Source organism: Thalassophryne amazonica, chromosome 4, assembly GCF_902500255.1.
Source record: "Thalassophryne amazonica chromosome 4, fThaAma1.1, whole genome shotgun sequence".
NCBI lineage: Eukaryota > Metazoa > Chordata > Actinopteri > Batrachoidiformes > Batrachoididae > Thalassophryne > Thalassophryne amazonica.
This window is the reverse complement of record NC_047106.1, coordinates 73493427-73506526: the sequence shown is the minus strand read 5'-3', so window position 1 is coordinate 73506526 and position 13100 is coordinate 73493427. Positions and strand designations below refer to the sequence as shown.

The 13100-nt window shown below is 41.1% G+C and overlaps 1 protein-coding gene across 1 annotated transcript in view; it reads right to left on the bottom strand.

The window, feature by feature from the left end:
- Nucleotides 1-745: 745 nt before the first annotated feature.
- The window catches only part of LOC117508369 (WD repeat-containing protein 49-like), a 209099-nt gene continuing 196744 nt past the window's right edge, over nucleotides 746-13100 (bottom strand). Inside the window, exon 18 of the mRNA XM_034168121.1 lies at nucleotides 746-1195. Coding sequence (XP_034024012.1) covers nucleotides 1040-1195 — 156 coding nt within the window. The 3' untranslated portion in view covers nucleotides 746-1039. The remainder of the gene's footprint in view (nucleotides 1196-13100) is intronic.

Here is a 13100-nt window from a genome sequence, read left to right as displayed (position 1 = left end):
GAACTTATTTAATCACTGTCCACAAAAATGCCAGTAAACTGTTCATTTCTTGTATACTTGTAAATAAATTGTAAATATTTCTGCTGTGGTTCATTTTGTGTTCAGAAGGAAACCTTTGGTTAATCATATTGTAGAATTCAGACTTTCAGATCAGAGACTGATTAATTCAATTGAGACTGATTAATTAAACTGAGTGTAATAAATTAATGAATGTTTAAATTAGAGTACCGATGCTTCAAATAGGTAGTGCCCCAAGTAATAATTAAATAACAAGTATTAAACCCTAAACTGTTAATTATTTTGGTGACTCATCAGATGGGGCCTAGTCCAATCTAATTCAATTTGGGAGTTTAACTGTTTATTCACTACGTTCTTATGGCGCTCCCATGTGAGCCGATGTAGAATTGACCAATTTGGTTACATCTTTATGGTTCCCGTGTGAGGTACCATTCATTCCAAATAATTAAATTAATGTAAATTCGTTACATTATATTGGTCCCCCGTTGCGAGGCCTGTAAATTTGCTACATCATCATATCTGGAATAAAATGATGTCACACTGTCAATGATGTTTTGTTTTTAATACAGTTTCTGTCTGTTGTTAGTTTTTCAGCAGGGAAAGGAACATGAACGGACTTCAATGAAATTTGGTGGAGAAGCAACGAAGAGTCAGCGAAGACCGGAACAGATTTTGATCCACATGTGATTCCACAATCATTTTATTTAAGAATGTCAGAGATGATACAAGAGGACAACCTCTCACAATGGAAATTAGGAGATAAAAACAATGTGTCAAATAATGTCATAAGACCAGAATGTAGAGAAGGAATCACCCCATCATATTGAAAAAAATAAATTAAAAATATCAACAATGTAAATGGAAGACTGTTGGAGCTTGCACAGGTACTGTATGTGCCCTCTGCTTCTCTTTCTATCTAGACTGAAGTTTGAGATATTTATCCGGATGCATATTCCTTCAAAACATCTTCCTGGTCTGTCTCACTGTTATTGTTCATGCCTGTCATGCCCACCTGTCCATCCTATTCTGAGATGTCAGAGCACAGACCAACACATGCCTCACTGTAAACTACAGGTGTCGTTCCCAGTTTGGTGTCTTCTTGCTCATCTTGAGAGCTCTTGATTGGTTCCTGCAGTGGAGACGATGGCAAGAGCTCCTCTAAGCACCAGTGCTCCTCCTACAGATAAGAGACATGAGATACAAATCAACCTCAAGACTTCACCATTTACAAAGTCAGGATTGTCAATCAGACAGTGATTAGCAAGCGTGATCCAGATCTGTTAAGTAAAAATAGCTTGGGAACTAATATTAGAACCATTGAGCTGAAAACATCATATGTAAATTAGTCAAATACTAAAGTTGATTTTGGAAGATGTGCTGTGATTTCCTGATCACTTTGGGCACAGCAAAACAAAGATAGTCAGTCTGGAAATGTGTTCACTTTCAGTTTATCAACTGATAGAGAACACATATATAGTAGACCTGCATACATTAACAAGGCATTTGGCTCACATGTTATATATAACAATAACAATATAACAATATGTGCTCATTGTGCATGTTCATGCTTTTCAGTAAAAGCCACGAATTAACCTAAGCACCACACGTGTCAGTCTTGGACAAATGGCAACAACGAAGCCTGCATTTTGACCCTAACCCAGAAATGCAGTTCCTTGATTGATCACTTGAGGCTGGCTCCAAAACAGAGCACATTCCCATAGAAGCCCATGTTAAAATGTCCAACCTTAGAGCAGAAATAAACATGTTTACAGCCTGGTACAAAAAACGGTTTTGGTCTCTATACAACTGTATAGGGGCTGATTTTTATTTATTTTTTTTTTATTTCTTAGTTGAGTTAATCCATAAAATTCTGTGTAATTGTGGCCGTGGCTGCTTTGCACGACACGGGCCAAGCCCAGTGACTTCACCTCTGACTGTACCCACTGTTGCTGTCTCTGTTTGGGTATTTTATTACAAACACATGGAATAATCTGGCTTGTTGTTGTGGTGAAAGATCCGAATGGATCATCTAAGTCTTCTGTTGAAATGTTCACATTGAGTAAAATTATTGTCTCATTTAAAGATGTAATGCTAACAGTGTTAGTACTTTTAGCAGGAGTCAGTAGTTCCACTTAATGCACAATTACTGAGGAAATACATGGCTCATAATCTTTACTTTTTTCATCACACACAGAGCCACCCACGTTCCACTACTATATGCATTACTGAGTTCATTGAATCAGTGGAGGTGGGGCTTTCAACATGGCGGCAACCCAGAAAGGGGGTCATTTCGGCTGTTTTGGGTCACTATAGAAAACCAGTGGATGATATCACAAAGACTGTGTCTAGTATATATACACTGTCTATGGTCTTGAAAGCCAGTCAGTGTCCTAAGGTGATGACTGGATGTCTTTGTAACTGTATCAGATTGGATGATCCTTGGGTACCCCAACATTGACTTTGTGCCCAACACATTTTTTTGAGGAATATCACTTATACTTTAAGGAAACGTCAGCTTTGTCATTTTGGCCATGTGGTGCGTTTCTGTGTGCATGATCCTTCATACAGGTGCCACTTTGAGAAAAGCCCAGGAGATGCCCATGTTTCACCCAGGCTGTTGCAGATAAATTGATACTTTCAAGAGGTGGAGATTTACTGGTTTTCTGCCTGAGTGGCTGCTGTGTTTTGTGGATGCAGCAAAGTGACTTGACTTGTGTTATTGTTGTGAGGAAGTGGAAAATCTTGCAGTCCATTGAATGGCTGCTTGAAGTGGGCTCCAAAAGCAAGTCATCCCTATAGATCCCAATGTTAAAATGGCCAGTTTTCATGACAACTGTACTGCGGTAAATTCAAACCAAGGTCTACTGGCCACCCAACTTCTTATCCAGTGAACTACCTGTTATACACTTGTCAGAAAGATACAAGATTATAATTGCTTAAATTTACTAACTTGTGCCACAATATGATGGTTTATCTTCTATACTGCCCGCGATAAAGCACTTTTAATTCAACAGACTGGTCAAAAATGTTCACCTATATTTGCCTTCAACAGTTAAGTGGGCTAACTCGACTGTTAACTTGGCATTTTCTGCAGAAATGTAGCTACCAAGCTAAGATTATGGAGTTAGCTTAACTTTAATACTTTTGGTTATTATTTTAAGTGATAAGATGTCGTAGCCTAGGTACACAAAACCAAATTATCTTTTTAAAGGGTTTGATTTAATTTGGAAAGGACTGTTGTCAAAAAAAGCTTTGAGGTAGCTTTACCAGCTTGAATAAAAAAGAAAAGTGTACCATCTGTGACATACAGAAATAAAGCATCATGATTCAGCCTCACACTCGTAGCACAGCTCACATAACCAGATGCATTCTTCAACACCTCATTAATTATATCCATGCTTTATAATTCATGCTGTACATGAGATTATCATAAGAAAAGTAATAATCTTGTCAGTTTATGTTTGTACGGGACTGTTAGTGTCACAGTTACAGTGCAGCTCCCAGATATTTTCCTTCCTCGGGCTGCCTTCCAGTTCATGGTGCACATCGCACCTAACCAAACCTAACCTAACCACCTAACATCTTTGTTAGACCATGCAGCACAGAATTATTTTCTGATTAGTTTTCTGATTTTTAATGTGGAAATCATTCTGCTTGCAACAAGGAAGCATTATGGCTGGCTTGTTCACTGTCATGCATTACTTAGTTCATTTTTAGGATTTCTTGCAAACACAGCAATCATTAATGGTAAGTGGAACGCTCAGAGAATTGATTACTCAAAATTGTTTTAATGTTAGAAGAGTTGTAACCAGTGATGGGAACAATTCCGCTAACTGCTAATTAGCAAAGCTCACTGTTTCATGAGCAGCATAGACTGTATATATATATATATATATATATATATATATATATATATACATACACACACAGTGGGGTAAAAAAGTATTCAGCCCCTGATTGTGCAAGTTCTCCTACTTAGAAAGATGAGAGAGGTCTGTAATTTTCATCATAGGTACTTCAACTATGAGAGACAAATGAGAAAAAAAAAGTCCAGAAAATCACATTGTGGGATTTTTAAAAAAAATATTTGTAAATTATGGTGGAAAATAAGTATTTGGTCACCCACAAACAAGCAAGATTTCTGGCTCTCACGGACCTGTAACTTCTTTAAGAAGCTGTTCTGTCCTCCACCTGTTGTTACCTGTATTAATGGCATCTGTTGGAACTCATTATCTGTATAAAAGACACCTGTCCACAGCCTCAAACAGTCAGACTCCAAACTCAACCATGGCCAAGACCAAAGAGCTGTCAAAAGACACCAGGAAGAAAACTAGATGTGCACCAGGCTGGGAAGAGTGAATCTACAATAGTCAAGCAGGTTGGTGTGAATAAATCAACTGTGGGAGCAATTGTAAGAAAATGGAAGACATACAAGACCATTGATAATCTCCCTCGATCTGGGGCTCCATGCAAGATGTCATCCCATGGTGTCAAAATGATCATGAGAACGGTGAGCAAAAATCCCAGAACTACACGGAGGGACCTGATGAATGACCTGCAGAGAGCTGGGACCAAAGTAACAAAGGCTACACACTACACAGAGAGGGACTCAAATCCTGCAGTGCCAGGCATGTCCCCCTGCTTAAGCCAGTACATGTCCAGGCCCATCTGAACTTTGCCAGAGAGCATATGGATGATCCAGAAGAGGATTGGGAGAATATCATGTGGTCAGATGAAACCAAAATAGAACATTTTGGTAAAAACTCAACTAGTCATGTTTGGAGGAAAAAGAATGCTGAGTTGCATCCCAAGAACACCATATCTACTGTGAAGCATGGGGGTGGAAACATCATGCTTTGGGGCTGTTTTTCTGCAAAGGGGTCAGGACGACTGATCTGTGTTAGGGGAAGAATGAACGTGGCCATGTATCATGAGATTTTAAGCCAAAATCTCCTTCCATCAGTGAGAGCATTGAAGATGCAACGTTGCTGGGTCTTCCAGCATGACAATGATTCCCAAACACACTGCTCGGGCAACGAAGGAGTGGCTCCATAAAAACATTTCAAGGTCTTGGAGTGGCCGAGCCAGTCTCCAGACCTCAACCCCATAGAAAATTTGTGGAGGGAGTTGAAAGTCCTTGTTGTCCAGCGACAGCCCCAAAACATCACTGCTACAAACTCAAAACTATTATGTTCAAACTGCTTTTTTAGCAATTCTGAATCACTAAACTAGTATTTAGTTGTATAACCACAGTTTTTCATGATTTCTTCACATCTGCGAGGCATTAATTTCGTTGGTTTGGAACCAAGATTTTGCTTGTTTACTAGTGTGCTTGGGGTCATTGTCTTGTTGAAACACCCATTTCAAGGGCATGTCCTCTTCAGCATAAGGCAACATGACCTCTTCAATATTTTGACATATCCAAACTGATCCATGATACCTGGTATGCGATATACGAGTATAGGCCCAACACCATAGTAGGAGAAACATGCCCATATCATGATGCTTGCACCACCATGCTTCACTGTCTTCACTGTGAACTGTGGCTTGAATTCAGAGTTTGGGGGTCGTCTCACAAACCGTCTGCGGCCCTTGGACCCAAAAAGAACAATTTTACTCTCATCAGTCCACAAAATATTCCTCCATTTCTATACTCAACAAAAATATAAACGCAACACTTTTGGTTTTGCTCCCATTTTGTATGAGATGAACTCAAAGATCTAAAACTTTTTCCACATACACAATATCACCATTTCCCTCAAATATTGTTCACAAACCAGTCTAAATCTGTGATAGTGAGCACTTCTCCTTTGCTGAGATAATCCATCCCACCTCACAGGTGTGCCATACCAAGATGCTGATTAGACACCATGATTAGTGCACAGGTGTGCCTTAGACTGCCCACAATAAAAGGCCACTCTGAAAGGTGCAGTTTTGTTTTATTGGGGGGGGATACCAGTCAGTATCTGGTGTGACCACCATTTGCCTCATGCAGTGCAACACATCTCCTTCGCATAGAGTTGATCAGGTTGTCAATTGTAGCCTGCGGAATGTTGGTCCACTCCTCTTCAATGGCTGTGCAAAGTTGCTGGATATTGGCAGGAACTGGTACACACTGTCGTATACGCCGGTCCAGAGCATCCCAAACATGCTCAATGGGTGACATGTCCGGTGAGTATGCCGGCCATGCAAGAACTGGGACATTTTCAGCTTCCAAGAATTGTGTACAGATCCTTGCAACATGGGGCCGTGCATTATCCTGCTGCAACATGAGGTGATGTTCTTGGATGTATGGCACAACAATGGGCCTCAGGATCTCGTCACGGTATCTCTGTGCATTCAAAATGCCATCAATAAAATGCACCTGTGTTCTTTGTCCATAACAGACGCCTGCCCATACCATAACCCCACCGCCACCATGGGCCACTCGATCCACAACATTGACATCAGAAAACCGCTCACCCACACGACGCCACACACGTTGTCTGCCATCTGCCCTGAACAGTGTGAACCGGGATTCATCCGTGAAGAGAACACCTCTCCAACGTGCCAAATGCCAGTGAATGTGAGCATTTGCCCACTGAAGTCGGTTACGACAACGAACTGAAGTCAGGTCAAGACCCCGATGAGGACGACGAGCATGCAGATGAGCTTCCCTGAGACGGTTTCTGACAGTTTGTGCAGAAATTCTTTGGTTATGCAAACCGATTGTTTCAGCAGCTGTCCGAGTGGCTGATCTCAGACGATCTTGGAGGTGAACATGCTGGATGTGGAGGTCCTGGGCTGGTGTGGTTACACGTGGTCTGCGGTTGTGAGGCTGGTTGGATGTACTGCCAAATTCTCTGAAACGCCTTTGGAGACGGCTTATGGAAGAGAAATGAACATTCAATACACGAGCAACAGCTCTGGTTGACATTCCTGCTGTCAGCGTGCCAATTGCATGCTCCCTCAAATCTTGCGACATCTGTGGCATTGTGCTGTGTGATAAAACTGCACCTTTCAGAGTGGCCTTTTATTGTGGGCAGTCTAAGGCACACCTGTGCACTAATCATGGTGTCTAATCAGCATCTTGGTATGGCACACCTGTGAGGTGGGATGGATTATCTCAGCAAAGGAGAAGTGCTCACTATCACAGATTTAGACTGGTTTGTGAACAATATTTGAGGGAAATGGTGATATTGTGTATGTGGAAAAAGTTTTAGATCTTTGAGTTCATCTCATACAAAATGGGAGCAAAACCAAAAGTGTTGCGTTTATATTTTTGTTGAGTGTATTTAGGCCAGTTGATGTGTTCTTTGGCAAATTGTAACCTCTTCTGCACATGTCTTTTATTTAACAGAGGGACTTTGCGGGGGATTCTTGCAAATAAATTAGCTTCACACAGGCGTCTTCTAACTGTCACAGCACTTACAGATAACTTCAGACTGTCTTTGATCATCCTGGAGCTGATCAATGGGTGAGCCTTTGCCATTCTGGTTATTCTTCTATCCATTTTGATGGTTGTTTTCCGTTTGCTTCCACGCGTCTCTGTTTTTTATTTTTTTTGTCTATTTTAAAGCACTGGAGATCATTGTAGATGAACAGCCTCTAATTTTTTGCACCTGCGTATAAGTTTTCCCCTCTCGAATCAACATTTTAATCAAACTATGCTGTTCTTCTGAACAATGTCTTGAACGTCCCATTTTCTTCAGGCTTTCAAAGAGAAAAGCATGTTCAACAGGTCCTGGCTTCATGCTTACATATGGACACCTGATTCACACCTGTTTGTTCCACAAAACTGACGAACTCACTGACTGAATGCCACACTACTATTATTGTGAACACCCCCTTTTCTACTTTTTTTTTTTTTTTACTAATAGCCCAATGTCATAGCCTTAAGAATGTGCATATCATGAATGCTTGGTCTTGTTGGATTTGTGAGAATGTACTGAATCTACTGGTACCTTGTTTCCCATGTAACAATAAGAAATATACTCAAAACCTGGATTAATCTTTTTAGTCACATAGCACTACTATTATTCTGAACACTACTGTATATACTAGGGGTCGACAGATACGGATTTTTAAGGGCCAATACAGGTACTGATTATCAGTAAGGTTTGGATGCCAATACCGATATTTGAGGCTGATATTTCTTTACAGTAAAAAGTGTCAAAAAGGTGTCAAAATTTAGTATAACACACGCTGAACACAAACCATTCTTTAAATGTTTTGCAGTATATGTTTAACTGACATAACCATTCAACATGACCTTCATACAAAAAGTGCAAGTAGCTATAAATAACATTATTATGTGGCTGACCAAATAAATAAATACAGGAGACACAGCTCCGGTCTGCACACCGGTACCTTCTTCCATGCCAGTCTGTGGGACAGAAGCCTTCAGCACTCACAGGCTGAACTTCTCTAACAAATCAAGTAGTGTTGTGGGCATGGCTTTGATACAAGTCAGAAATTAGCAATTCATATTCTAAAAGAGTGGTATGGGCTAATGGCCCTCAGAATCTGAAGTACGTAACTTTTCAGACATCGATTGGTCTACATGAAGCAAAATAACTTAAAGTAATGTTTATAATTTTTTGTAGTCTACTGTAAGAGCCACAGCTTGAGGCAATTTAACTTAAATGATGCAAATTTCATATTTCTGTTATTTTATGTTATACAAGGTCTGTTAGAAAAGTATCCGACCTTTTTATTTTTTCCAAAAACCTGATGGATTTGAATCACGTGTGCTTGCATGAGCCAACCTTGAACCTTTGTGCACATGCGTGATTTTTTTCACGCCTGTCGGTTGCGTCATTTGCTTGTAAGCAGCCTTTGTGTGAGGATGGGTGGAGTCTGTCGTCATCTTTTCTTTGCGAGGAAATGGCGGAACGACTGGAGCAGCGCGGCTGCATCAAATTTTGCCACAAACTGGGCAATAGCCAGGTGGAAACCATTCGGATTATTCAGACAGCTTTCGGAGATGATCCTCTGGGCATCACACAGATTAAGGAGCGGTACAACCAGTTTAAAGACGTCCGCACAACGGTGGAGAGCGATCCAAGCTCCGATCAGCAGCAACATGCTGAAACGACCGGATCATTTCCAAAGTGAACGCTGTGATGATGTGGGACCGTCGTGTGATTATCCGAGAAATTGTGGAAGAGGTGGACATCAGCACTTTTTCGGCACATTCCACTGTGAAAGAAGATTTTGCCATGAAAAGAGTGGCGGCGAAATTCATCGGCACAAAGCTGATGGCGCAGCAACAGCGCCTCCGTGTTGAAGTCTCACAGGACATGTTGTAACATGCCCAGCTTGTCAACCATTCAGAAGATTCAGACGGCTTTCGGTGGCTTTTCAGTCGTGTGACTATCCGAGAAATTGTGGACAAGCTGGACATGTCAGGGCATGTTTGCCCTTCTTCCAAACTGTCTCATGGTGTTGAATTAACTGATGGAGCTCTCTGCCTCACTGGATAAAAGCTGTGTCAGAGTGTAAATGTATTTTTACATACAGTAGCTTTAATCCAGTTTTTCTGTCATCTTGACAGCTTTTTTCTTTCAAACTTTTTGAGTGGGATTGCATTTCAATTGTTGAGGTCTAAGGTTCTAAAAACATTTTGGTCTCACACGTCATTCAGTCTCATTATAGACACTTTGCATAATTTATTACCACCCTTCAAAAATGTCAGATACCTATTTTATAAACACTACCCAATCTAGAGCCCATGGATCCCCATGGGCAACACGCTAGTTTCATTATAAACCTGCTCTTTAAAGAATTATACCTGGATGAAAACTTTCTGAATCATAGTTTTTCACATTCTCCTGTTTCACTGTGAGGCTGTGTGATGAAGGTAATTGTTTAAGATCGTTAAAGCCTCGGTCACATGGCACTAACGAAGAACACTGAAGCCAAATTGAAATAAGAAATCTGGACTTACGTTGACTTTGGGAGACATCGTTTAAACATTGTCCAGCTTTGTTCCTGCAGCTGGTGCTTCGTCAGAGCTTTCAAACTGTTAAAAAATGTGAACGAATCCCGACAACAACCTCAATTCGTCCGTATTACGTTTTGCTTTCTGTCTTGACGGTTCCTCATTATTTGCATAGTTCCCGTACCGTCAGTGTTCCGTTTAATTGTCAACTTCATCCAACCTCCCAAGTTTGACGTCTTGCACGAACACTGACGATATCTGAACTAGGGATGCATCGATATCACTTTTTTCCAGACCAAGTACAAGCACAAGTGCATACATTTCGGTACTCATCAATACCGAGTACCGATACGAATACTTAATGATACCATTACAGTTTTATGATGACTTTGAAAACATGTTTTATTCATCAGTTGTTCCTTACTTTTTGAGTGTAACTGCTACCAATATCATTAGCTTTGTTTTTATTTACAAACATTTCAGTTAAATCATGTAACATCGCTTTTTGACTACAACAAATTGTCCTTTAACATTGTGTGTTTCTTAACAAACATGACACTGCCAGACATCTCACTAAAATGTAACTTCAGCACTACAAAATATACCACACCAATAACTGAACTGAAACTGTCCATCAATAACTTTATGTCTGTGAGTACTAAAAGCCTTTTTTGAAAATGTGAGGGCAGATTTATTTTGATGAAAAGCAGCCTCTCTGCTTCATCAGCTGTGAGCCTGTTTCTGTTTTTATCTACAGCACTGAGCTAACCAGTGTTTCACTCTCCACCCTATTTTTAACTTTAAAATTAAATACGGACAGGTAACATACACAAATACAATCCATAATCCCCCGCCAAAGGTGGAACATGTAATATTGGAGGAGCATACATGGCATTGCGCGCGCACACACACACACACACACACACACACACACACACACACACACACACACACACACACACACACACACACACACACACACACACACGCATGGTGTCGCAACACAAGGAGGCAAAACAAAGTAATTTTAACATTATTTTATTTTTCCTTTGTGGATCATGGGATAATTTCCTTGTGTTCACACAGAATAGCCTGTTGCCTGTGGTAAATAAGCCATTTAATGAATGAGGCATGCAGTGAACCAACTTCTGGTACAAAGTGCAGCTGATGGAAGTGAGCAGAGGTTCCAAATGCAGCATCAGAGATTCCACAAACGGATTACCCCTGTAGCGGACGGAGACACCTGAACACCCACACCAAGGGCTGAAACTCACCAATCTGATGGATAATCTCCGCTGCCGAAGCCCTGATCTGAGTTCTGATGGAGGAACTGCAAAGTGCCGAAGTCATAGAGGAACTTTTTTTCAGCCACACTAGGAATTAAAGTATTTTCAGATATTCTGTTCCAAACTCAGGAGGAGTTATGTGGATTATTCTTCAGGATCGTATGATGATCAATTCCACAAACAGGTAAGACTTTTTATTTACTGTGTGTGTGAATTTTCTCCGCATGATGGACCACGGCTCTCAGCCAATTAATGGACGGTATTGACAGACGTATTTCGACGTAGTCCAGAAATTTTGGAGTGTGTGCGTGAAAATCCCACATTGAGATATTGACAGCACGCTGCTGTAAAGCGGTATTGGGTCATGGAGTATCGGACACATTTTATGATTACAAATATGGGTAAATGAATACAGGATCAGGCCGATACACCGATACTGGTATCGGTGCAATCCCTAATCTGAACGGATCAATAACTAAGATCTTATGAGCTGAACCTGACTTGTCCATGTGTCGAACAAAAAGCAACGTTTAAAGACATTCCATGAAAACTATCAGCTTTTCTTTTCATGCAAAAATGAGTGAAACCTCCTCTCCTCTCCTCTCACACGCTTCCCCCATCCCCTCTACTCTCACTCCTCCACTCTCCTCTCTTGATTCAAACACTGTCTCTGCTGTTTACTGTTTCCTCCTGTTGAGGAAACAAAGAGAATTTTAGAAACACGAACCCTTTAATCTGTAAATAAACCATTAATTTCTGAATGTAACAGCAGCTACGGACACAGGAGGAGCTCTGGATTATTTAATGAAGGATTTTTATGACTTTTTTCTTTTACGCAGACATCTTTCTACAGCGCACAGTGCATGAAGGTATCAGGTTTGACAGGCAAGACGGGCTGGACACAAATGCAGGACGCAGGTACACAGCTCAGTGGAGTTAAGGCATTTACTCGGTAAACAGGCTGGAGTCGGTACACAGATGGGCAGTCCAAAAAGCGCAACAGTAACAAAAACATCAGGCTTAGGCGTGGTCGAGGTACACAGGCAGGTAGTCAAAAAACATGATGAGGCAAACAAAGCAAGGCAAGGAGATACAAGAAACAGAGCTGGAAAGAGGCACAAGGCACTACAATCTGGCGAGGGAGTAAGGCACAATGGGGAGCTTAAATACACCCAGGTGATGAGGTGCAGATAGAGAACAGGTGTGCATGGAACACACCAGAAGGAGGGCGTGGCCAGACATAGGGAAACACCCACCACCAAGAGCCAGCAGAGACAGACAGGAAAGAACAGGACAGACAGACCCAAACAAAAAAAAAACCCCAGCAAGAGAATAAACAAAATGTAACTGAAAAACACAAAGCCAAGAAATAAAAGCTGGCAAAACTAAAATCCTGACAGAAGGTGGAACTTGGCAACCAGTGAGTCGCTACATGCAGCACTGCAAATAAAAAAATAAACTCTCATATTGGCATATTGGCCACTATAAATGGCCAATACGAATATCTGCAAAAACGCTCTCGGCGCAGATAATCAGCCAGGTCTTAGCCAACATTAGCATTAACAGACTTGTTCTTGCTTCCTGTCTTTGTGACTGGTTCTGCTTCTAACAACGTTGTTAAACAACAACATTGTTGGTGACAGACTATTGTCACCAACAATGTTGTTGTTTATGATAGACGAGAGTGGGAGGACACAAATGCGAGGCTCACACAGGCAGCTCTTGATGCAGAACAGTTTTAATGTGGAAAGCGAGGGTCGGTACACGGATAGACAGTCCAAAAGGCTCAGCAGCAGTACAAGGATCATAAGGCTAGTCGTGGTCGGGTCAGGCAGGCAGGAGGTCGAAAACACTATGAAGCAGGCAATACAAGA